Source organism: Astyanax mexicanus, chromosome 14, assembly GCF_023375975.1.
Source record: "Astyanax mexicanus isolate ESR-SI-001 chromosome 14, AstMex3_surface, whole genome shotgun sequence".
Taxonomy (NCBI): Eukaryota; Metazoa; Chordata; class Actinopteri; order Characiformes; family Acestrorhamphidae; genus Astyanax; species Astyanax mexicanus.
In genome coordinates, this window is record NC_064421.1 from 604,816 (window position 1) to 631,871 (window position 27,056).

At 38.8% G+C, this 27,056-nt stretch overlaps 1 protein-coding gene and 2 long non-coding RNA genes across 9 annotated transcripts in view; 1 reads left to right on the forward strand and 2 right to left on the reverse strand.

Moving 5' to 3' along the window:
• The window catches only part of emilin1b (elastin microfibril interfacer 1b), a 59,728-nt gene extending 33,900 nt beyond the window's left edge, over nucleotides 1-25,828 (reverse strand). The window contains exon 1 of the mRNA XM_049463478.1: nucleotides 25,442-25,828. Within this exon, the coding sequence (XP_049319435.1) occupies nucleotides 25,442-25,575 (134 nt within the window). The 5' untranslated portion in view covers nucleotides 25,576-25,828. The remainder of the gene's footprint in view (nucleotides 1-25,441) is intronic.
• LOC125780977 (uncharacterized) lies at nucleotides 963-12,656 on the forward strand. The gene is made up of 2 exons (XR_007424021.1): nucleotides 963-999; nucleotides 12,283-12,656. It is a non-coding gene; the product is annotated as an uncharacterized LOC125780977 (long non-coding RNA).
• Nucleotides 18,906-25,435, reverse strand: LOC125780973 (uncharacterized). Of its 7 annotated transcripts, none has more exons than XR_007424013.1 (3): nucleotides 23,930-25,435; nucleotides 23,608-23,833; nucleotides 18,906-23,499 (listed from the first exon to the last, which is right to left on the reverse strand). It is a non-coding gene; the product is annotated as an uncharacterized LOC125780973 (long non-coding RNA). The 7 variants fall into 7 exon arrangements; XR_007424011.1 differs by having other exon boundaries at nucleotides 23,608-23,845; nucleotides 23,882-25,435; XR_007424016.1 differs by having other exon boundaries at nucleotides 23,608-23,727; nucleotides 23,810-25,435.
• Nucleotides 25,829-27,056: the final 1,228 nt, after the last annotated feature.

The following is a 27,056-nucleotide window of genomic DNA, read 5'->3' on the forward strand; positions in this document are numbered from 1 at the left end:
ACTTTTAATATACTATATACTATACTATATACTTTTAATATACTATATAAGATCTTAAAACTTTAAAACCGGTCAAATTGACCCGAAACAGAACAGTAGGGATGTTATTAGGAAACGCACCCTCGGATTTTCAGTATATCTGAACTATGAGCTGTACAGGACTAGGATAGTAATCAGTAGCAGCTACAGCGTTTGTTTGCAGTGTGAATTGTTTGCAGTGTGAATTGTTTGCAGTGTGAATTGTTTGCAGTGTGAATTGTTTGCAGTGTGAATTGTTTGCAGTGTGAATTGTACGCAGTGTGAATTGTTTGCAGTGTGAATTGTTTGCAGTGTGAATTGTTTGCAGTGTGAATTGTTTGCAGTGTGAATTGTACGCAGTGTGAATTGTTTGCAGTGTGAACGCTTTAGTTCTGAGACAGAGGAACGTAGAACAGCAGGTTCTGATTTTTGGGTTCGGGTTGGAAGTCAGAGAAAACAAAAGCAGACCCGAGTTTATTTGGCAAACTGACTTTTACACATTTGTTCCATTAGACCCGAGCCCCCCTGAACCCACCAATCAGGTTTCACTACAGTTTATAAAAACATTTCCTCAGATTCAGTTCAAATCTACACTTTTTTCAGGACTTTTCCCATCGAGATCCAGCAGAACACGAGTGTGATCAGACCCGGCCCTCAGCTCCACGCTCTCACTGCAGAACACAGACTCTATTCAGAGCTCCAGACACTGTTTACTCTACTACAGATCCCTTACACCAGGCCAAAGCACACTATACTACAGCGCCAAAAGTGTTGGGACACCTGGAGTAACTCTCTCTACTGTCCAGGAAGGATACTGGATGGAGCTCCATCATTCCAGAGAACACAGTCCTTCCTCAGCTTCACCTTTACTGTTTATTTGCTCCAGATAGTCCTATTCTATTGGCAGTAACTCTCTACTCCAGCTCTGGAAATGAAAAAATAAAGTTTCTGAATCAGTTTCTCTGATTTTGCTATTTATAGGTTTATGTTTGAGTAAAATGAACATTGTTGTTTTATTCTATAAACTACAGACAACATTTCTCCCAAATTACAAATAAAAATATTCTCATTTAGAGCATTTATTTACAGAAAATGAGAAATGACTGAAATAATAAAAAAGATGCAGAACTTTCAGACCTCAAATAATCAATGAATATTTGGTGGAATAATTTCTATTTTATTTTTTGTAAGTGAGGGGTTTCTGAGCGTGCTCGTTCTGTTCAGATCTCAATATTTGGAATATGAACCTCTGTCTGTGTCTAACAGTGGAGCCAAAACTCCAGTATTGGCACATATAGATCATATGCTGCCCTCAGAGCAGCAGATCTCTACTGGGGCAATAAACAATAAATCAATTATTAAACAATAGATCAGTTAATAAATGCATTTATTGATCCTTTTTCAGTGTCTAACAGTTGAGTTAAAATTCCAGTACTGACCCAGGTACTGTAGATCATGTAGTTCACATGCTGCCCTCAGAGCAGCAGATCTCTACTGGAGTTGACAATCAATCAATTTATTAATAAATACTATTAAAATGCTTCTTAATTTTAATTTTATTTTCTGGAAGGTTTGGGGTTTCTGAGCGTGCTCGTTCTGTTTGGATCCCGATATGTGGAATATGGAGTTACACCCATCCCGTGACTCTGCAGTAATCATGCCGTTTCCACTGACGCCATTATTATAACACAATGTGGAGACTGTTTCTGAACGGCCCTAATGGGAAATGTGTGTGTGTGTGTGTGTGTGTGTGCAGTTATGTGTCTGTGCTGAATCCAGTCCATTGATTGGCTGAAAGCCAGCAGGCCCGAGGGGAACGGCGCTGTTTAACACAGAGTAAAGCCATTCATCTGTGTCTGAGCTCACGGACCACTACACTGAAACTACCACCCCCACCCTGACAGATCCAGAACCCCGCAGAATATATTACAACTAACATACAGAGAGGAGGGAGAGGGAATATAAGAGCTTATACACTGCAGTCAATCATCTGAGGATGTGGAGAGAGGACGCAAATGCAAGTCATTTTTATTAAGAATATAAAAATAAACCAAAAAATAAATAAACAAAGAAACACGGGGAACATAGAAACTGGAGAAACGAACTGATGCATAAATGTTCAAGAACCAACGTAGGAAACAGGAAACACATGACTATAAATACAGACACAAGGCGGGAAAGGAAACTGAAAGTAAACACCTGGGGACAGGTAACGAGGGGGCGGAGCTGCAAATGAGACACAGGTAAAAACACTAAAGGCGGAGACACAGGAAGAACACAGGCCACATGCATACATTTAATATATCTAGTTTTAAGACTGTGACAGTTAAAACAAGCGTGTGGCGTAATTTTAATTACGTAAAACACTTTTAGTACAGTGCAAAAAGTAAAAGTATAAAAAGTATTCATACCCCTTAAACTTTTTCACATTTTGTCACGTTACAACTACAAACTAAAATGTATTTTATGAAGATTTTAAAGTGATAAACCAACACAAAGTAGCACATCATTGTGAAGTGGAACGAAAAATCATATAAAATCTGAAAAGTGTGATGTGTAAAAGTATTCAGCCCTTCATATTAATACTTAGTAGAGACACATTTCACTGCAATAACAGCTGAGAGTCTTTTGTGGATTGTCTCTACAAGCTTTGATCATCTAGAGAAACTGCAAACAGCACTTCTTATCTCTTTCTTTGAACAATTTTCTTCTTCCACTTTTTCACAAAGGCCACATTTGTGGAGAGGAGGAGCTGTGAATCTCTGCAGCTCCTCCAGAGTGACCATGGGCCTCTCATATGACGGTCGGTCACCCCTAGTAGTGACACAAGGAACACTAACAGCTCTGTGATATGTGCCGAACATCCTGTAGACAAGTTTCCTCAAAAACCTTCACACTTCACACTTCACACAACCATGATATTCACTGTAAAACTGGAACTGTATCGTCTGTATTCGTCATTTTTCAGTCTCCACCAGATTGCAGCACTTCCTCGTCCTGCAGATCTCCAGATTTATCACCAATCCAGCATTTATGGAGCAGCTGAGACTCAGCAGCTTCAGCTTCAACCTACGAGTGTAGAGCTACAGGATCTACAGGCCCAGCTGTAGCAACATCTGTGTGTAAATGTGCTGCAGGATCCATACAGAACCTGTAGAACCTCCAAACCCAACCCCCTCAATCTCATCTTATATCCAGAACATAGAGGAACCAACAGGGTCTAAACTAGAGCTTAATTTAAACTATCTAATACTATAATATAATATATGTCCTAGTGATATACAGTGATACTGAGGAGGTGATATATGAACTCCATCACCCCCAGGCTGCAGCTGGAACCCCTGGAGTCTGAATGTTCTCCTGCACCTCTGAAAGTCCTCAGATTAATCAGTTTGGGCTGAACTCGGTCCCCCACTCATACTGATCTGTTCACACAGAGTAACAGAGCTAATGAGAATTATTAACACCCTCCAGCAGATAACCCGACAGTGGAGTACGCTACTGAACACCAGTGAGGGGTGAGCAACATGGCCCTGAAATAATATCACCATATTTCAGGGTATTTTTACAATAATTTTTACAATATTCTTGGTGATACAACGAGACAATACACCACTGCAACAAAATTAACCTTAACATATTTAGAAGAAATAAACTAAGCTGCTGGCTCTTGCTTAATAATCTTATAAAGAGTTAAACAAACCAGAATATATTATATATTTTAGATTATTCAAAGAAGCACCTCTTGCTTATGAAGTTCAACTTATTTAACGCCTTTCTAGAAACCCAAGGACGATTTACAATTCACACGTTTTACACACTGTTACGCCCTCGCTATGTTTTCCTGTGTTTTCCCCGTTTCCTAGTGTGTTTCTCTAGTACTTTTCCATCACGTGTGTGTAATTTGTAGCTCCGCCCCTTCCCCAGGTGTTCAGTGTTTCTTGTTACTATTTATAGCGCAGTTTAGTCCATGTTTAGCGGTCTGTCTTTGCACCTTCCTCTGTCATTTGTCTCGCCACGTTTGCTATTGTTTACTACGTCACGTTATTGCTCTTTCTATGTTCTTGTATTTACACGCTAATGTTTATTTCTAGTCTGTTATTTGTCACATTAATTTCTTAGTCACGTTATTTCTTTGTTTTGTATATTATTCACTTATTTATCCCTGTATATATCCCTAGCCCTGTTTTGTTATTATCTGTTTAGTTTAGCCACTTATCTGTTTAGCTTAGCTCTTTGTTGGTTTTCTTTGTTTGTTTGTGTACATATAACTTATATCTGTTATTCCCTTATTTGTTTACTTGTTTATTTGTTATTTATTAAAGTCTTGGTCTTACCCGCTTTAAATCCGCCTCCCGTCTCATCCCCGCGTGACACACACAACCATTCATATTCAGTACTCATCCACACACCCTTGAGAAGCAGCAGCCAATAGCGCACAGCATACTCTCAACCAGAAACAACACAGTAATACACACATTTACACACACAGATTCACCTGGAATCCAGGCTTTCAGTTAACAGCTCTGCTGAACTCATCAAGAGTTAATTACTTGAATTTCTTGTCTTGATTATGAGAAGCAACAACTACTCAACTTAATAAAGAAAAAAAAAGTGCTGTCACCGAAAAGACAATCACAAACATTATAATGAGGAAACTGGCACTCATCAGGACCGCCCCAGAAAAGGAAGAGCGAGAGTTTCCTCTGTTGTACAGGATGAGTTTATCAAAGTTTCCAGCCTCAGAAACCACAAGTTAACAGCTCCCCAGATAAGAGTATCTAAATACTTCACAGAGTATTTTAGTTTGTTTAACACTGTTTTTAAGTTACTACATGATTCATTATGTGTTCCTTCATAATTTGATAGATCACTTCACTATTCATTTACTACGTAGGAAAAAAATAAAATAAAAACCTTTGGCTGGTGCTGTACGGATATTAGTCCTGACCTCGTCTCTCTCTCTCTCTCTCTTTCTCTCTCTTTCTCTCTCTCTGTGCTACACTTCCTCTGGCCGAGTGAACCCGCGGGTCGACCCAGTCCTGACCTCTGACCTCTCTGAAAGTGTTTAGAATGGGACAGGTCTGCAGCATCCGGTTCTTTCTGGAGTTTTATCTTGTTTATCTTGGTAACAGAAAACACAGGAGCTCCACTGACTGAATACAACCTAGACAGACGCCAACAGTCAGACGTTCATCGCTATCTCGGTAACACAGGCGCCGTGCCGAACCGAGCATACACCCCCACTTATTACACACACATGAACACACAGCAGCACAAACCCAACTTTTACATCAACAATAAACAGAATAGTAAATAAAATAACATTGCTGTTCCCGTAAATGAGCTGCTGGAGCTCCTTCACAGCGTCAACCAGCAGCTCAGTTTCCTCTGCTGAGAAGAGTTTGTTGGACACGTCCAGGTAGCTGCACCGTTACAATAGCAATCCACCAAAGACAGAGCTCACCTGATCTACTCTTAAAGAGAATGATGAGCAAGAGACACTCTGATTGGTTTATTTCACATTACGCCCAAAATTAAACAAACCCATCAAGTCGCACAAGGTGTACTTCTATCTATCTATCTATCTATCTATCTAAATCTAAAATACCAGTAAATTGAGGTCACTATTTCTTACCGATATTTTCTGCAACCACTGCTGCCAGAAATGTACTTCCTTTTTTTCTTTTACAGTGAATAGAATAAATATATGACCATCAGTTAACCTGGCAACCAAAAATGCATGCTTTTCAGTATTATATATTTTAATGCAATGCATTATTCTATACAGACCGGAGAGGTAAAGTACAGGTAGTACAGGCGTATTTTAGATGTTGACATTGAGCAATACAGGGTTCATACACATTTTAACCAATACATTTCGATTATTTTTTCAGGCCTTCAAGGCAAATTTTCATGACCATACGATTTTTAAAACGTCAGAGCAGACATGGACAGTAAAATCAAAAATCAACTAAAACTATAATTAAAATTGATATAATTTAGTAGGTCAAAAGGAATCTGATAAAATGTTGACACAATTTTTAATAATAAAATGTGTGTCAGATCTCGATAAACTGAAACACAAAGATTTGTAGACCAAATTTCCATGACTTTTCCAAAACGTATCCAGGCCTGAAAATTGCTAATTTCAAATTCCATGACTTTTCCAGATGTTTCATGACTGTATGAAGCCTGTAAATAATATTGGTTGGGAAAGGATATTTTGCACTTTTTTAGGTGTTTTTCTCAATGGGTTTCTTGTAGATTTAGCTTTACCGCACTGGGATGTGATCACTATTTTTAGAAAGAGTAAGCTCCGCCCTTTCTAACCATATATGGATTATGTTTATGTGTGAAGGGATTTCTGAGTAATAAAGCTGAGAACACAAGGAGAGATTTTGGGGAGTAAAATCTGTCTGTAGAGTTTTAAGGGTTAAAAACAGAAACAAAAGGAAGAAAAGAAAGAAAAGAACAGAAAGAAATAAGAAAGGCTGCAGTGTGAGTGTGGGCTGGATGAACTCCAGCGCGTGTAGAGCTGTAAGTGTTTCCAGAGACGGCGACTCTCACAATACGCTTCTGATTATGATCTGGAGCGTTTTCAGCTGAGCGAGAGTGATGTTAGCCCCGCCCCCCCGCCGGGGTTTAAAGAGCTCAGTGAAAGACGAGCTGAAAACTCTCTCTCTCTCTCAGGTAGTGGAAAATATGCATCAACTCCAAACCTGCAATCACCAAAACCTCCCGCACGCTAACAGACACCTGTCTCACCCACCGCAAAACACAGGACTATCAGTCTTCAGACGTGTGAAAAGACGAGTATTACACTGACAGTTCAGTCATTCTAATGTTTACACGTTTCTGAAAGCAATGCTGCACAGTGGAACAGTGCTCCACCCTCTTAACTATAGACATACACCTAGTCTTTAGTTTCAGCCTCAGGTGTCAAAAAACTACGGTGCTAATTTGACATAGTCCCTAAATTCAATAGTTCAACACTCCCCCAATCTTACAGACATACAGTTTCCTAGTCCTATAGTCCCCTGTCCCAAAGTCCCCCAGTCTTACAGTCACTGCACAGCCCCATAATACAGTCCTAAAATCTACCAGTTCTAAAGTCCTACATTTTCCAGTCCTTCAGTCTCTAACCCTGCAGTCCCCCCTTTTCTTTATTGTCCAATCCTACAGTCCTACAATGCCATAGTCTTTTAGTCTCTAATCATGCAGTCCTACAGTCCCCCAATCCTTTAGTTTCCAATCCTACAGTCCTATAGTCCCCCATTCCTTTAGTCTCCAATCCTACAGTCCTATAGTCCCCCATTCATTTAGTCTCCAATCCTACAGTTCTATAGAGCCCCAGTTCTTTAATCTCTAATCCTGCAGTCCCCCTGATTCTTTAATTTCCAATATGCCAGTCCTACAGAACCCCAGTCCTTTAGTCTCCAAAGGGCTAGACTCTGTAGGACTGTAGGATTGGAGACTAAAGGAATGGGGGACTGTAGGACTGTATGATTGGAGACCAAAGGGCTAGACTCTGTAGGACTTTAGAATTGGTCTCCAATTATTTTAGTCTCCAACCCTACATTCCTATAGTCCCCCATTCCTTTAGTCTCTAATTCTATAGTCCTACAGTCCCCCCTTTCTTTAGTCGCCAATCCTACAGTTCTACAGAACCCCAGTCCTTAAGTCTCCAATCCTACAGTCCCCCATTCCTTTAATCTCTAATCCTACAGTTCTATAGAGCCCTAGTTCTTTAGTCTCTAATCCTGCAGTCCCTCTGGTTCTTTAATTTCCAATATGTCAATCCTACAGAACCCCAGTCCTTTTGTCTCCAATCCTAAAGTCCTACAGAGTCCAGCCCTTTGGTCTTCAATCCTACAGTCCTATAGTCTTCCATTCCTATAGTCTTCAATCATTCGGTCCTACAGAGTCCCAGTTCTTTAGTCTCCAATCCTACAGTCCCCTACTGATTAGTCTCCAATCCTACAGTCCTAAAGCCCTGTAATAAAGGGACACCTGGCTCAACAGTGGTCAGTCCAAATAAACCAGGGCCATATTTCCTGTGTTTAACACAGAGATATTTAAATATGCTCCGCTCTGCTCTGAGGTAATGTATTGAGTCGGGTTCTGAACTGCTTTACAGAGCTTTACTGAGTCCGTCTGACCCAGACTCGGTGGTCCGGCGCCAGTGTAAACACACACTTACACACACACACACCGCCGTGTGCCCAGCCTCGCTCCACCGTGCCCGAGACAGTGTTTGGATTCGCTCGCTGGTCGGATCTGATTATATTTACTCTCTGATTCTCAGATAAGCCTCGGTGTTATCAGTTATCCTCCAGCAGATGTCGGGTCATGCTCTCACCAGTCGGACCGAGCGTTTGATGTTCTGAAAGCTGCATTCGTGGGAAAATTTCCTCCAGCGGTTGTTTGGTAACCTGCTCCCGCACCGCACCACCACACACCTTCACACGTGCAGTCGCAAGATACTGTAGCGCATACCCCACCGATTAGCATGATGCTAACAGCACACTCTCTTCAGACCGTCATATAGACTGGCAGTCCTTTAGTCTCCAAGTCCCCTGGTCCTAAAGTCCTACACACCCCCAGTCCTACAGTCTCACAATCCTACAAAAGTCTTTTGGTTTTATACTCCCCTAGTCCTCCAGTCCCCAAATACTAATCCTACAGCCTAACCGCCCCGGTCTCATAGTCCTACAGTCCAATATTCCACCAGTCCTACTGTCTTACATGTTACAGTCCCCAAGGTCCCCCAATACTTCAGTTATAAACAATTAATAGTCCCCCAGTCCTACATTCCACCAGGCCCACAGTCCCTCACTGCCTCCATCCTAAACTCCTAAAGACCCCGGGCTTACAATCCCACATTCCTACAATATTACAGTCCCCCAGTCCTTTAGTCTTAATCCTACAATCATTTGGTCTTAATCCTACAGTCCTTTATTCTCAATCCTACAGTCCTTTAGTCTCAATCCTACAGTCCCCCAGTCCTTTAGTCTTAATCCTACAATCCTTTAGTCTTAATCCTACAGTCCTTTAGTCTTAATCCTAAAATCCTTTGGCCTTAATTCTACAGTCTTTTAGTCGTAATCCTACAACCCTTTAGTCTCAATCCCACAATCCTTTAGTCTCAATCCTACAGTCCTTTAGTCTCAATCCTACAGTCCTTCAGTCTCAATCCTACAATCCTTTAGTCTCAATCCTACAGTCCTTTAGTCTCAATCCTACAGTCCTTTGGCCTTAATTCTACAGTCCTTTAGTCTCAATTCTACAGTCCTTTAGTCTCAATCCTACAGTGCTTTAGTCTCAATTCTACAGTCCTTTAGTCTCAATTCTACAGTCCTTTAGTCTCAATCCTACAATCCTTTAGCCTCAATTTCACAGTCTTTTAGTTTCAATTTCACAGTCTTTTAGTTTCAAATCTACAGTTCATTAGTCTCAGTCCTAAAGTAAAGACCCAAGTCTTACAGTCCTATAGTCATGCAGTCCTATACACATTCAGTCCCCATGCCTACAGTCTTACAACATTATAGCCCATTATAACTCCTAAAGATCCCAGTTTTACAATCCTACAGTCCTTTAGTCTCAATCCTACAGTCCTTTAGTCTCAATCATTTAGTCTCAATCCTACAGTCCTTTACTCTCAATCCTACAGTCCTTTAGTCTCAATCCTACAGTCCTTTAGTCTCAATCATTTAGTCTCAATCCTACAGTCCTTTACTCTCAATCCTACAGTCCTTTAGTCTCAATCCTTTAGTCTCAATCCAACAGTCCTTTAGTCTCAATCCTACAGTTCTTTAGTGTCAATCCTTTGGTCTCAATCCTACAGTCCTTTAGTCTCAATCCTACAGTCCTTTAGTCTCAATCCTTTAGTCTCAATCAAACAGTCCTTTAGTCTCAATTTTACAATCCTTTAGTCCTAATCTTACAATCCTTTAGTCTTAATCCTACAGTCCTTTAGTCTTAATCTCACAATATTTTAGTCTAAATCCTACAGTCCTTTAGTCTCAGTCCTTCAGTCTCAATCCTACAGTCCTTTAGTCTCAATCCTACAGTCCTTTAGTCTCAATCCTACAGTCCTTTAGTCTCAATCCTTTAGTCTCAATCCTACAGTCCTTTAGTCTCAATCCTACAGTCCTTTATTCTCAGTCCTTCAGTCTCAATCCTACAGTCCTTTAGTCTCAGTCCTTCAGTCTCAATCCTACAGTCCTTTAGTCTCAATCCTACAGTCCTTTAGTCTCAATCCTACAGTCCTTTAGTCTCAATCCTTTAGTCTCAATCCTACAGTCCTTTAGTCTCAATCCTACAGTCCTTTATTCTCAAATCTACAGTCCTTTGGTCTTAATCCTACAATCCTTTAGTCTAAATCCTACAGTCCTTTAGTCTTAATCCTACAGTCCTTTAGTCTTAATCCTACAGTCCTTTATTCTCAATCCTACAATCCTTTAGTCTCAATCCTACAGCCCTTTAGTCTCAATCCTACAGTCCTTTAGTCTCAATTCTACAATCCTTTAGTCTCAATCCTACAGTTCTTCAGTCTCAATTTAACAGTTTTATTCTCACTTCTATGGAACTTTAGTCTTAATCCTACAGTCCCCTAGTCTTAGTTCTAAACTCCTTAAGACCCCTTTTACAACAACCACCATATTTGCATATCTCTACCTATTCAGCCTATAAATGTTTAAATAAGGCCAAACCAATCAGAACACAGCTCATATACATGCATACCGTGCACTGCATACCGGGAACATCCCACAGGACCTTCCTGTCCTGACTCCACATGTTTGGCGCATTGAGTAAATTTGTGAAAAGGAGGAAGGAGTGAGTAACATTGATTTTTGTCCAAATTATTCCTTTAATGGAAAAGATTTTTCAGCTGCGTCTCAAAAACATCTGCAGGTTCACAACATCTGAACCTGGATCTGCGCTGAGGGGCCGGCCTGAGCAGGAACTCACGAGATACGCTCCAAACATCACCCCCCAGCGAGACCCCAGACATTCCTGTCCTTTTTTGGGTTAAGATCTTTTTTCCAGCCTGTAAAAAACAGCATAAACTGCCCTGAACACCCTGTACTGCATTATAACCTGCATTAACCTTCTTACACTAATACCACTAATACCACTTACAACAAGCCTTATGTTCACCAGGACCAGAAGAAGCTCCGCCCACTTCTCTACTACAATACAGAGTTACTATATTCACTAATACCACTTTACTACAACTTTACTACTGTACACAACACAAGCCTTATGTTCACCATGACCAGAAGAAGCTCCGCCCACTTCTCTACTACAATACAGAGTTACTATATTCACTAATACCACTTTACTACAACTTTACTACTGTACACAACACAAGTCTTATGTTCACCATGACCAGAAGAAGCTCCGCCCACTTCTCTACTACAATACAGTTACTATATTCACTAATACCACTTTACTACAACTTTACTACTGTACACAACACAAGCCTTATGTTCACCATGACCAGAAGAAGCTCCGCCCACTTATCTACTACAATACAGAGTAACTATATTCACTAATACCACTTTACTACAACTTTACTACTGTACACAACACAAGCCTTATGTTCACCATGACCAGAAGAAGCTCCGCCCACTTCTCTACAATACAATACAGAGTTACTATATTCACTAATACCACTTTACTACAACTTTACTACTGTACACAACACAAGTCTTATGTTCACCATGACCAGAAGAAGCTCCGCCCACTTCTCTACTACAATACAGTTACTATATTCACTAATACCACTTTACTACAACTTTACTACTGTACACAACACAAGCCTTATGTTCACCATGACCAGAAGAAGCTCCGCCCACTTATCTACTACAATACAGAGTAACTATATTCACTAATACCACTTTACTACAACTTTACTACTGTACACAACACAAGCCTTATGTTCACCATGACCAGAAGAAGCTCCGCCCACTTCTCTACAATACAATACAGAGTTACTATATTCACTATATACTATATTCACAGAGAATGTGTGGAGAATATAGAAGGTACTGAACCCTAAATTATATATATATTTTCATTAATAGCTGAAATGTGTTCCTTTGATGTAATAAAACAAACCAATTCTGCTTAAAAAATTTATAAACATTTCATAACGTTTAAAAACAATTTTACTGTGGTAATTTCCGACAGCTCTGGAAAAAAATGAAGAGAGCACTTCAGTTTCTGAATCAGTGTCTCTGATTTATCTATTTATAGGTTTATATTTGAGTAAAATGAACATTGTTGTTTTATTCTATAAACTACAGACAACATTTCTCCCAAATTACAAATAAAAATATTCTCATTTAGAGCATTTATTTACAGAAAATGAGAAATGACTGAAATAACAAAAAAGATGCAGAACTTTCAGACCTCAAATAATGCAAAGAAAAAAACAAGTTCATATTCATAAAGTTTTAAGAGTTCAGAAATAATCAATATTTGGTGGAATAATCCTGGTTGGTTTTTAATCACAGTTTTTTTTTATGCATCTTGGCATCATGTTCTCCTCCACCAGTCTTACACACTGCTTTTGGATAACTTTATGCTGCTTTACTCCTGGTGCAGAAATTCAAGCAGTTCAGTTTGGTGGTTTGATGGTTTGTGATCATCCATCTTCCTCTTGATTATATTAATTAGGTTTTTAATTTGGTAAAATCAGAGAAATGCTCTTAAGGTACTGCAGGATTTTGTCTCAGTCTGATCTGGTCAGTGTAAAATCTGGAGGAGTTAGTTATTGATAGATCACTGTGTGTTCGTGCTGGTGTTAAAAGTGAGGATTTATCGCTGCAGCAGCGTCGTGAATGGACTGTTCTGGCTGATGGAAATCTAAAACTTGGCGTTTTGGTGTTTAATTGACTCTGCAGGTGTTCCTGAGCGCAGACTGAATGATTTTACATGCAGATCCACAGTGAAAATCACACAGTGAAAATCCTCCTCCTCCTCCGGGCGATGCTCGGCCGTTATCTGATCTATCTGAGCCCCACGCTTTACCTTTATTTACCCGGTTATTGAGCTAAACACCGGGCAGGCCGGGGTAATTACAGGCCGCTGAGCTGCAGGCTGTAGGTGTGGTTCTGCAGCTCCACCAGCGTAACTCTACAGACAAAGCAGGTGCCAAATTTATTACGCCCCATTTCCCCCCGTCATTACAGCGGCATTCCAGCTATGTGCAGTTATGATGCACCATTTAAACTGCAAAATGGGATTTAAGCTTGATACACAAATTCTAAATCAATTTAAAATTTAAGCCAATTTCTCACATTTAACAATCAACATTCTAAAAATCAGAAAATAGTAATTATCTACTAGTGCATCTCAAAAAATATAAATATCTTTACATCTTTACATACATAAATTAACTTTATCTTAAGTTACTTTATTTCAGAAATTCAGGACAAAATTTTAAACTTATTTCTTTTATTGTTGATGAGTATTGCTTAAACATCAATGAAAACCCAAAAATCAGTGTCTCAGAAAATTACAATATTATATAAGACCAATTGGTACTTTTGGTAGTGTGGGCAGTGTGCCAAAATCCTGCTGGAAAATGAAATCCACATCTCTATAAAGCTGATTGTTCCCTGACAGTGGAAACTTCACACTAGACCTCGAGCAGTTTGGACTGTGTGTCTCTCCACTCTTCCTCCAGACTCTGATCCCTTCATTTCCTTTAAATGAAATGTAAAATTTACTGATGATCAGTGATGGTTTAGAGAGTCATGTCTGTCATCTGCTGGTGTTGATCCACTGTATTTTATTATCAAGTCTAAAGTCAGTGCAGTTTTGTTTTCCCACAAAATCTTACAGCACTTCATATCTTACAGCTTCCCTCTGCTGCTGACAACTTTTATGTAGATGCGGATTTCATTTTCCAGCAGGATTTGTCATTCGCATCACATGTGGTACATGAGGTGGAACGAAATTGTGATCTCACGATCCAGTTTACACCCGAGAGCTGTAGTTAAAATAGATATATAGATAAAAAGTTAATAAAATAAAAGAATACAATAAAAATAGAATAGAACAAAATAGATAAAGATAAATACACAAATATATATAATATATATAATACAATAAATATTTTTTTTTCTTTTTTTTGGCACACTGTCTAGATTGATCTTATATAATATTCTAATTTTCTGAGACACTGATTTTTCGGGTTTTATTGGCTGTAAGCTTCATAATCATCAACAATTAAATAAATAAACTCTTAAAATAGATCACTCTGTGTTTAATACATCCATATAATATATGAGTTTCACATTTTTAACTGTACTTTTCAAAGATATTAAATTTGTTTGAGATGCACTAGTATAAGTTTACTCTCTTCTGTAAAGTTGGCGGGTCCTGCAGACCCACAGAATTCAGGAGTGTATCTGAATCAAGCCAAATCTGAATCTGAATCTGAATGAGTGAAAGAGTCAAGTAGAGCATTGAATGAGTCAGTATGATTCAGTGAAACTCTGATTAATTGGTTCTAGTAATGCATGGATCTGATTTTATGCACATTTTGTGGAGAAAGCATCAATCTCTCAGCAGCTCAGGTTTAAAAACCTAATTTAACCTAATTAGCTAAAAAGCAAATTTATATTATTTATACATTTATTTACAATGGGGCATATATGCAGCTGAAACAGGGAACAGCCTAGTGCAAAATCCCAAATTATATTATCAACATTAACATTTTAATATTTTAACATTATACTCATTAGGGTTGTGCACTATAGGACTCTGTGACTTTACTTTTATACTTTAAGTAGTTTTGAAACCAGTACTTTTTTAAAACCCTTTTACTTAAAGAGTAAAAAGCTTGAGTTGATTCTTCTCCAGCTTCTACAGAAGTATTTTATTAAACTCTAGAATCTATACTTCTACCTTTGTTTCTGTTTTCCAGCTGGAAGATAAAGCTGTACAGGACTAGGATAGTAAGTTACGGTAGTTTTAAAGCTTTAAAGCTTTATTTGCTTTATTTATCTGAAGTCTGAGCAGAGCCCTGATTTCAGGAGGAACTCTGGGTACTCTGGGCCTCTTCCCTCAGAAAAGGCACGACTGATCTCAGGGCAGCTGATCTACATATGAAAGGCTTTAAAGACGAGGAACAGGAAGTTCCTGCAGTGTGAAGGGGCACTACATGAGCCTGCACTTCCTGTCTGCACATGTGGCGATGGGGTGGTCTTTCTGAGACCAGGGTCAGAAATCTCACAGCTTCATGAATAACTGATTCAAAACAGCGTTAAAGCAAATTCAGATAAAATTAATCTACAATAAAGTACCAAAAGTGATGAGAGAGAAGTTTACTATCGGTCAAAAGTTTTAGAACACCCCCATTTTTATCCCTTTTAACCCAATTTTGCCATTTAACCCTTTCAGTCCCTGTGTCCATCACAATGGACAACATCTATTCAATTCAATTCAATTTTATTTATATAGCGCTTTTTACAACAAAGGTTGTCACAAAGCAGCTTTACAGGAAAAACAGGTCCACGCCTCTTATGAGCAGCACCACAGAGATGCTGATTTTATGGTGACACAGTGGCAAGAAAAAACTCCCTTTAAGAGGAAGAAACCAAGACTCAGTCCGAGGAACCCATCCTACTCGGGTTGACCCGCTCAGTACAAACAAACAACAAACAACAAACAGAACAAAACAGTACAGAGAATTAATGTGAACTATGGCTAATATAAACACCTGTTTTCTTATTTCTTGTGTATTCTTGCATTTAATACAGATTGAGGCCTTCTGTCCAACAAAATTGCACTGGACAAAACCAAAAAAACATGATATGAGATAACAAAGTGATATAGAAATAACAATTATAAACAAATGATTACACTGCAATCATATTATATCTATTTATTTATCTATCTATCTATATATATATATATATATATATAGAAAGAGAGAGAGAGAGAGAGGGAACAATAGTAAGGCCACGCTGTGGACGAGTGAATAAATGAGATTGGACAGATAAAGCAGATCTGTGTAGAGTGTGAACAGATGAACGACACCAGAAGAATAGACGGAAAGTACTGGGATACACTCTGTTCATCAAAAGTTTGGGAACCCCTTTCGTATTGAATAGAATCAGTTTAGTTGAGTTTTTTCTGCTGTAAAACTGCTTTATTATGGATGCCGTTGTTTCAGGGAGCCTCCGTGTCTATGTTACCTTCTTGCTCTCTCCCTTTAGTTAGACTGTTAAATTCAGAGTCTGCCGAAGATAATCACACTCTGGTAATGTTTTATATTCTCTGTTTTACATAAATTCAGTCTAAACTAATTCCATTTCTCTGCCTTTCTGTTTTCTATATCTATCTCTTCTACATGTATGGAGATACCCTGATCTCTGCACTGATTACCATTAACACACTCAGTATCTGTTTCTGTATTAGCCATAGCTCTATAGTTTGTGCCCATCACATTCTTATATTCATAAATTAGTACCTGTTATATTAGCCATAGTTCACATTAATTCTCTGTACTGTTTTGTTCTGTTATTTGTTTGTTGAGTCTTGGTTCCTCCTAAGGTTTCTTCCTCTTAAAGAGAGTTTTTCCTCAATAATCAGCATCTCTGTAAAGCTGCTTTGTGAAAAATTCTGTTGTAAAAAGGACTATAGAAATAAAATAAAATTGAATTGAAATTAATTATCAGTTCCCTCACTCCAGTCCTATCACAATGGAGGACATAGGACCTATTTTAGAGATCTATATTCTGTGTGTCTTTCGTATCGTAATGACTCAAAAAATGCGTCGTGTGCATCCCGAAACACGCAACAGTCATTTACTAATTCTCATTAATCATGGGTGTGTTTTAGGTGTAATGCAGACATCCCAAGTTACAAATATTTATTTCAGGGACCTGGAGTTGGACTTCCCCACCAATCCCCTGCATAAAAAACAATACAAAAAAAACCCTTGCGCACACCAAAGAATAACAGAACTTTATCTTCTCCTAATTTATAAATATACATATACACCCTTCAAAAGTCTGTTTTCATGCCTTTGGCCCGCGCCATTAAAACAGCGTTAGAGTTAACAATAAATATGGGCGTGGTGGTCTGTAAGTGAGGGAAGTTCAGGTACATTTCTGGTGTGTTTCTATCTTGTGGTGGAAAATGCAGATGTGCACACTAAAAAGCTGACTCACAGACTCTTTGCAGAGAACAAGCCAATCAGAACCCTCTCTGTTTTGCATGCGCTTCATGAATATGCACACGAGGGAAGCACTTTTCTTATCCTCTAACTTTCTTTTTCACACGTGATTGGGTAAAAAATTGGGGTCTCTCGTTCTAGATTCTGTGATATTATATCTGATTTGTGGGCATCAGGGAGGCGTTATTGATATGCAGTAGTCTCCCTCAACTTCTAGGACACTTGGGACGTCTGGTAATGTAAAATAATCCAATTAGAGTGTCTCTTGCACATTATTCCCTTTAAGAGGCAGGTGAGCTCTGACTTTGGCACGTTCGTATCTTAACAGCGCAGTGCTTTTACTGTTCGTTTACGCTGTAAAAACAGCAGCAGCTCATTCACGGGAACAGCAATGCTAAAAGCTGGCTTTGCGATCTGCAGCATGTTTATTTGTGAGATATGACGGGACGGCTGACTGTTGTCAGGGTTTTAATAAATCAGTGGCGCAGTGACATATTCCCTGACACCAAGATTCCCTGAAACACGCCAGAAATTTACCTAAACACACCTCACTACCAGACCACCACACTGCCCATCAGTGTAGATTCATTCATAAACTCTGACGCTATTTTAACAGCGTGGACACAAGGTGTAAAAATAGACTGTTGTAAGATTGGGGTGTAAGATAGGAATGAGCATCACTTTATGAAAAGACCCACAGTGTTCATTAATAGCTGTAGTGTTCATGTGATACAATAAAATATTGTGATACGATACGATGTTAAATTTTTCCTAAACCTCTAGCAGTTACTTTTTACTGAGCATCCGTCAGTCTGCAGATAAACAGTACTGACCTCACGCTTACTGACCTCACTGACACTGTTTATCACTGACAGTGGGATGCGTACAGCACTGAGGAAAAGGGTCAAACTGCTGCATATTTGGCAACCGCTGTAGCTTTTACCCCAGTTAATTTGTGATGCAGACATTCCTTCAGTAATCTGATTTTGGTTTGTGGCTTTTCTTTGAAATTCAGCTTCAATATGAATACAGAAATCATTACAAAGCATTAACAAAACACACAATACTATATATTTATGTATAAATAAATATTCATAGTTATAAATATACACGTTTCTGATGGCTCCTCTGGTCTTGCTGTGTAAATGTACAAAGAATTTCTTATAAATTTCAACACAAATAAGAATATTATGAACACTGTCACGGGAGCCAATCACAGGTCAGACAAGAGCGGATACCACACATACAATTTATTAAATAAGGGTTCAGGCTTATAAGAATAGTCAGGGACAGTCAGGGTCAATAATCAAAATAGCAGCATAAAGAAACAACATACCAGAGTGCGCAGGCAAAGAGGTCATTCACAAAAAATCCAACAGGGCAAAAACAAACAAACAAGCAAACAATAGAGGGCTAGGCAAAAGGAGAAACAGTGAAGCAAAAAGGGTCGGTAACAAACGGTCAAAACAACAAAGAAACGCGAGATAGAAGAGCTACAGAAATAGATTTAATACCGGGCGAGAACAGAGTGAAATCAGGGGGTATTTATACTGAAGAGTCCAGGTGTAAGTAATGATTAGAAGCACGGTGAGCCGGAATGCTGATGTGTCATGTGATCCGGCATGTCTGGGGGTTGAGCGCAGGTGCATTCTGGGAAATGGAGTCTTTCTTCCCTCTCTCTATCGCTTCCTCTCTTCCTTTCTTTCTTTCTTTCTTTCTTTCTTTCTATATGTACCTCCCTCTCTCAATTCCTCTCTCTATCGCTTCCTCTCTTCCTCTCTTCCTTTCTTTCTTTCTTTCTTTCTTTCTTTCTTTCTTTCTGTATTTACCACTCTCTCTCTATTCCTCTCTCTAATGTTTTTTTATTCTTTCTTTCTTTCTTTCTTTCTTTCTTTCTTTCTTTCTTTCTTTCTGTATTTACCACTCTCTCTATTCCTCTCTCTATTGTTTTTTTATTCTTTCTTTCTTTCTTTCTTTCTTTCTTTCTTTCTATATGTACCTCCCTCTCTCTATTCCTCTCTCTATTGCTTTTTTATTCTTTCTTTCTTTCTTTCTTTCTATATGTACCTCCCTCTCTCTATTCCTCTCTCTATTGCTTCCTCTCTTCCTTTCTTTCTTTCTTTCTTTCTTTCTTTCTCTTTCTTTCTGTATTTACCACACTCTCTTTATTCCTCTCTCTATCGTTTTTTTATTCTTTCTTTCTTTCTTTCTTTCTATATCTACATACCTCTCTCTCTATTCCTCTCTATCGGTTCTTTCTTTCTGTATCTAACTCCCCTCTCTCTATTCCTTCTTTCTTTCTCTCTCTATTACTCTCTCTCTCTTACACTGTCTCTCTCATACATAAACACACACGTTTGCCACGTACACACACACACACACACACACTGTTGTCTGTGTAACTCATCTGTAATAACACAGCATTTACACACCACAAACTCACCAGCGCACAAATCCAAACACACCAGAGCTCCACACACTCACTGTTAGTGTTCACTATAAACATACACACTGCTGTCCATCACAGCTGCAGGCTCCGCCCCCTCACTACACACCACCAAATATTACTGCCCCCAACACTGCCCCCCAAACACACTGATAGCATTACTACCCCCCCACACAAATTGAGTGTAATAGTAGTGAAAAACATGTGGTTGTTTGTGCTAACTGTGAGCTATTTCTGTTATCATAATATGAAATTTCAGAATGAATACACTGAAAACACTGCGACAACCTAATAATCATTAATAACAGCCGACTTTACTGTATTACCTGTACACCGTAAACAGATGGAGGTAATATAGTACTAATTAGCACCTCATTAATTAGAGTGGTATTGTAATTAATGTCACGTCTCTAGACTCTCCTCTCACACTCCCGAACTCCATTTCCCAGAAACCCACTGGCGATGACGTCACCGTCATCCGCTCACCTTCACCCAATCGTGTTACTCTCCCCCGTTCTGAGTCACCTGTGTTCTGATTTGTTCCGGTTCATAATAATTCTAGGTTTTGTATATATAGGGTTCAGTCAGCGTCTGTCCTTTGCGAGGTATTGTCGTCTCATGTTGCGTACTGAGCGTTTTCCTGACTGCCCTTTTGTTATGACCTTTTTTTCTGTATTACGGATTTTGCCCTTATCGGATTTGTTGAATTATCGGACTGTCTCTCTGGCTTTGGATCTTGGACTGTTTCCTGTACTACGATTCCTGCTTCCAGTGTGAGTGTTGTTCAACCTGCTCTCTGGCTGTGTTACTCTGTTTACTACTCTGTAAATAAACCCGTCTTTACCTTTTACTCGGCGAGCGTCAATCCTATCTGTCTGGCATTACAAATATGGAGTAAAGTAGGAGTAAGATTAAATTAAACACGCAGTACCATTCTGGACACGCCTTAAATTCAGTGTATGTTGCACTAGTAGTTTATTCAGTTTGCACTGCAAAATTTAAATTATTATATAACTGTAGTGTATTTACACTTTCTGTATGTCTGACATCAGTTATCCTCAACTGGTGTTCATTGTTGTTTTACTGCGTTCAACTGCACTACCTCCATTCTCCAAGACTATGTAATATAATAGAAGTAATATTCGTGCTGCAGACAGCCTAAACTCTTTTAAATCTTTACTTAAAACTCATCTTTTTAGGAAAGCTTACTGCTGTTAATATATTTTTACCTGCATACTTTATTTTATTTTTTATTTTATTGTCTGTTTTTTTTTAATTGTCTCTTTTTTTATGTATAAATACTTGCACTGTACCGTGTAAGTGCTTGCATGCTTGTTTTTATTCACTATGCCTTTTGTCTATGGCCGTGTTGTTAAGCGCTTTGAGTTTTCAGGAAAGGCGCTATATAAATAAAATATTATTTTTATTATTATAAGACTGTACTTTTATACTTTATATTTTATTTTATTGTATTTTTATATGTATCGTTATGTCCTATCCTTCTTTTGTAACTTTTGTGTACTGTGCATGCCTGCTGCTGGATGTCTAGAATCTATCTATCTATCTATCTATCTATCTATCTATCTATCTATCTATCTATCTATCTATCTATCTATCTATCTATCTATCTATCTATCTATCTATCTATCTATCTATCTATCTATCTATCTATCTATCTATGTATCTATCTATCTATCTATCTATCAGTCTGGGCTAATGATAAGAAAAAGAGCTGAATGCGTTCCGGATGTTAAAAGGTGTTTATAATCTTACTATAGCATGTTCTCTACATTACAGTATACATCTAAACATTTACCAAATATTTACCACTGAGAGTCTCTGTGTGCGGTAGGAGAGAAAACCGGTAGAATCTGAGTTTTGGTGAACTATCGCTTTAATATTTTCTGTTGGGGGAACCGGGTCTGCAGAACCTCAAACAGTGAGGAAGTGAGAACCAATCAGAAGCAGAGGGATAATCTGAACCAGTCCCTCTCACTCTCTCTCTCTCTCTCTCTCTCTCTATCTCTATCTCTAACCTGAGCGAGTGAATAAACCAGACGCAGACGAGGAGATGAAACACTGCAATAAACTCTCAGCTTCTTTTAATCCCACTGAGAGCCTGCGGGGGGCGTAATACTGCCCCCCCAACACACACTTAACACTTCATCATACAGCAGCACACCTGCGCTAATACTCTAAATACTCTAAATACTCAAATTATAGGGTTAATCATTCCAATAATCACCAGAAACACACTTACTTTAACTCTTTATCTTTATCTCAGGAAATATTGGACAGACAATAGATTATAGAATAACAGTAAACACAACGTGGCAAATTATTATTATAATTATTATAATCATACTTCAAAGGTATTAAAACAATGAGGTCAGTCCTTTTATTTCCAGGTATTTACATTTAGACCTTCTGTCTGAACCTACACATGTTTTGTTTTAGCAAAACTATTAGAACAGATAAACTTAATGGGTTAAATAATGGATAAAAGTGATTAAAACCTAATCCCAAGCCTGTTAGCTATTGACATATTCATTTATTGACCTAAACTTTTGCATTCTTCTTTTTTTATGATGCTTTTCCAGGTTTTCACTGCAGCTTCAGTTCAGGTTGAGTTTTATATGCTGATACTCAAAATAACGTGGTTGATAATTGCTGATAAACATAATTACTTTCAATAATAATGAAAATAATACTCGTTAGCAGAAAATATAAAGCTAATTCTGAACAAAAATAAGTTTTATTTATGAATCATCAATTAGTAATTGAGTTCTACTCTACTTAAGTACAACTTCTGCACCCATGTATATAGATACAGCTCTGTAAAAAAAAAATAAGAGACCACTTAAAAATGATGTTTCTCTGATTTTACCAAATTAAAAACCTCTGGAATATAATCAAGAGGAAGATGGATGATCACAAACCATCAAACCACCAAACTGAACTGCTTGAATTTTTGCACCAGGAGTAAAGCAGCATAAAGTTATCCAAAAGCAGTGTGTAAGACTGGTGGAGGAGAACATGATGACAAGATGCATGAAAAAGCTGTGATTAAAAAACAGGATTATTCCACCAAATATTGATTATTTCTAAACTCTTAAAACTTTATGAATATGAACTTGTTTTCTTTGCATTATTTGAGGTCTGAAAGCTCTGCATCTTTTTAGTTATTTCAGACATTTCTCATTTTCTGTAAATAAATGCTCTAAATGAGAATATTTTTATTTGTAATTTGGGAGAAATGTTGTCTGTAGTTTATAGAATAAAACAACAATGTTCATTTTACTCAAACATAAACCTATAAATAGCAAAATCAGAGAAACTGATTCAGAAACTGAAGTGCTCTTTTATATACTGGGTTAAATTACTCAGATAATATTCATAATGGTGAGTTGTAGTTATTAATATTGATTATAATAGCAGTTCCTTTTTCCTGTATCTAAAACACCAGAGCTATTTCCAGCATTAATGCTGGCGTTTACTACACAGTGGGCGTGTACTTTACTCCAGAGAGAGGTGATCAGATTCATAAAAGAGCTATAAATCAGTGTCTCACATCTAACAGTGATGTATTTAGTGCTGTATGTGCTGTCAGGTCGAGTTTTCTCTCAGTGTGAGGTAAAGCAGAGCGTCCACATACAGCCACAATACAGATTATATAAAGTTTATATACAGTTTATATACAGTTTTATAAAATGGTACAAACAGTGTGAGTACTCATGATTCTGATCCGATAAAGTGGGTCTGCGGTGCAAACAGAACATATATCAGAGAATGTTAGAGGAACACTCTGGACCTTAAACAGAACCTCAAGCAGAACCTCAAACAGAACCCTAAATAGACCATCAAACAGAACCTCAAACAGAAACTGAAACAGAACCTCACATAAGACCTCAAACAGAAACTGAAACAGAACCTTAAATAGAACCTCAAACAGAACCCTAAATAGAACATCAAACAGAACCTCAAACAGAAACTGAAACAGAACCTTAAATAGAACCTCAAACAGAAACTGAAACAGAACCTTAAATAGAACCTCAAACAGAAACTGAAACAGAACCTCACATAAGACCTCAAACAGAACCTTAAATAGAACCTCAAACAGAACCACAAACAATCTCAAACAGAACCTCAAACAGAAACTGAAACAGAACCTTAAATAGAACCTCAAACAGAACCTCAAACAGAAACTGAAACAGAACCTCAAACAGAACCTTAAATAGAACCTCAAACAGAATCTGAAACAGAACCTCACATAAGACCTCAAACAGAACCTCACATAAGACCTCAAACGGAACCTTTAAGCAGAACCTCAAACAGAAACTGAAACAGGACCTTAAACAGATTCTTAGACTGGACCTCAAAAATAATCCACCAGAACCATGAAAAAGGCCTCAAACAGAACCTCAAACACATCTTCAAACAGAACTCAGAAAACCTCAAATAGAACCTCAAACTGGAAATCAAGCAGAACCACAAACACAACCTTACATCAAACCTCAAACAGAACCTCAAACAAACATTTACACTGGGCCTTAAACTGAACTCAAACCAGACCTCAAACGTGGCATTTAACAGGACCTCAAAACCTTATACTGGACCTTAACAGAATCCCAAGCCTCAGAACCTCAAATATAATCCATCAGAACCATGAACGGGGCCACAGGACCACAATCAGAACCTCAAAAAGAACCTCATAAAGTCTGATAAAGTAGTTCTGGTGTAAAAACTAGAACATACCTCACTCTACATCACACTGGATCTCAAACAGAACCACAAACAGAACCATAAACAACCTCAAATCAAACCTCAAACCGAACCCAATCAGACCTCAAACAAAACATCAAACTAACTCTCAAACAGAACCACAAACTGGACACCATGCAGAAACTCAAAAAGAGGATTACACTGGGCTTTAAGCAGAATCTCAAACCTCAGAACCTCAAATATAATCCACCAGAACCATGAACAGGGCTGCGTTTAGAACCTAAGACAGAACCTCATAATCTGATAAAGTAGTTCTGGTGTGTGAACCAGAACATACCTCACTGCTTCACACTGGACCTCAAACAGAACCTCAACAAACAGAATCTTGAACAGGACCTGATACAAAGACTTTAAACAGAACCTCAAAAAAGACCTTAAACTGAACTCAAACTAGACCACAAACTGAACCTAGTCAGGGCCTCAAACACCAGCCTAAACAGAACCTCAAACTGGACCTAATAAGAGCCTCAAAAAGAATCTGAAACTGAAACATTGCCTTAAACAGGACCTTAGACAAAACTGAACCACAAAAAACAGAACTTAAATTGAACCTCAAACACAACTTCAAACAGAACATTGAGCAGAACCACAAACACAACCTTAAATCAAACTGCAAAAGAACCTCAAATTAACTCTCAAACAGAACCCCAAACTGGACCTTAAACTGAATCTCATACAGAATCTCATTCAGGGCCTTAAAAAATCCCTCAAAATTAACCTAAGACTGGACCTTAACAGAATCTCAAACTTCAGAACCTTAAATATAATCCATCAGAACCTCAAACAGAACCTCATAAAGTCTGATAAAGTAGTTCTGATGTGTGAATCAGAACATAACTCACTCTGCACCACACTGGACCTCAAACTGAACCACAAACAGAACCACAAACAGAACCACAAACAGAACCTCACACATCTCAGTAAGTGAGTAAATGAGCTCCAGCCCGTACAGCAGAGCTCCCACCCAGAAGTTCTGAGCTGTAAAATGATCTTACCTGTGTCTGCTGGCCGCCCGGGGCGCCGTGCCAACCTGTGTGTGTGCCAGCCCATTGCGCTGGTTGTGCCACGCACTCCTGGCACTGCCACACAGCCCCAGCAGCACCAGAACCAGAACCAGCAGCAGGTCCATCCCTCACTTCAGACACAGAACACAGACTGGAGTTCCTCTGGAGCTGCTCAAGTGTTCCTCTCTGAGCTCCTCATGCCAGCTTTCATCACACACACACCTCCCCGGGCACACACACACACCTCCCCGGGCACACACACACTCCTGCAGGGCGGGTACGACCCTCTACAGCCCGGCTGCCATTCCCCCGGGCTCTCTCAGGGCTCTGGAAGATCAGCTACATCCAGTCCGGGCGCTCAGATCCAGGGCTCTGCTGAGTTTGGGAGGTCCCTCTGAGCTCCAGAGCAGCCTGTGTGCAGGCTCCACCCACTCCCCCGCCTCCTACACTAGCCCCTCCCACATTTACTCCCCGCCCTCTACTCCCAAAATGAGTAATCTCAGAGAAAACCCTCACACACACTCTTACACACACACACACACACACTTTTGGATCAGTACCACAGCTCACTCCCGGGCCTGTTTTCAGTAAAAGTGAATCAGGCCACGTGTCTCTAAACCGGTAAACTCCAAAAATCTGCTTAAAATCTGCTTAAAACAGCTTTTAAAACAGTGAAAAACAGCTAATTCTGTTGAACATCAATAAAAAAACAAGAATCAGTCAGCATTATGCAATTAAAATTAAAATTAATCTGAAATTTTCTATAAATATATATATATACATATATATATATATGTATATATATATATAACACTCAAAATATTGTCAAAATAAAAAAAGGTTAACTTTCATTTCATTGCAGACAGTATGAACCCAACGTATTTCATGTTTCAACATTATTATATTATTAAAAATATTATTATCTGTAAGCAAACTGTTGATTTGATTTAGGGCGTGTCAGTGTGTCTTTGCTATCGTAACGACGGGAAAAGTAAGTACACCTTGCACAGCTCTAAATGCAAAGCAAAGTCATGTAATAATTCTCTTAATTAATCATGGGTGTGTTTAATTAATTTTGGGCGTAATATGAAATAAATAAACCAATTAGAGTGTCATCTGTTTGCTCATCATTCTCTTTAAGAGTAGATCAGGTGAGCTCTGTCTTTGGTGGATTGCTATTGTAACGGTGCAGCTACCTGGACGTGTTCAACAAACTCTTCTCAGCAGAGGAAACTGAGCTGCTGGTTGACGCTGTGAAGGAGCTCCAGCAGCTCATTTACGGGAACAGCAATGTTATTTTATTTACTATTCTGTTTATTGTTGATGTAAAAGTTGGGTTTGTGCTGCTGTGTGTTCATGTGTGTGTAATAAGTGGGGGTGTACGCTCGGCTCGGCACGGCGCCTGTGTTACCGAGATAGCGATGATCGTCTGACTGTTGGCGTCTGTCTAGGTTGTATTCAGTCAGTGGAGCTCCTGTGTTTTCTGTTACCAAGATAAACAAGATAAAACTCCAGAAATGTACCTGAACACACCTCATTTCCAGAACACCACGCCCATCAGTGTAGATATATTCAGAAGCTCTGCTGCTGTTTAAACCAGGCAGGA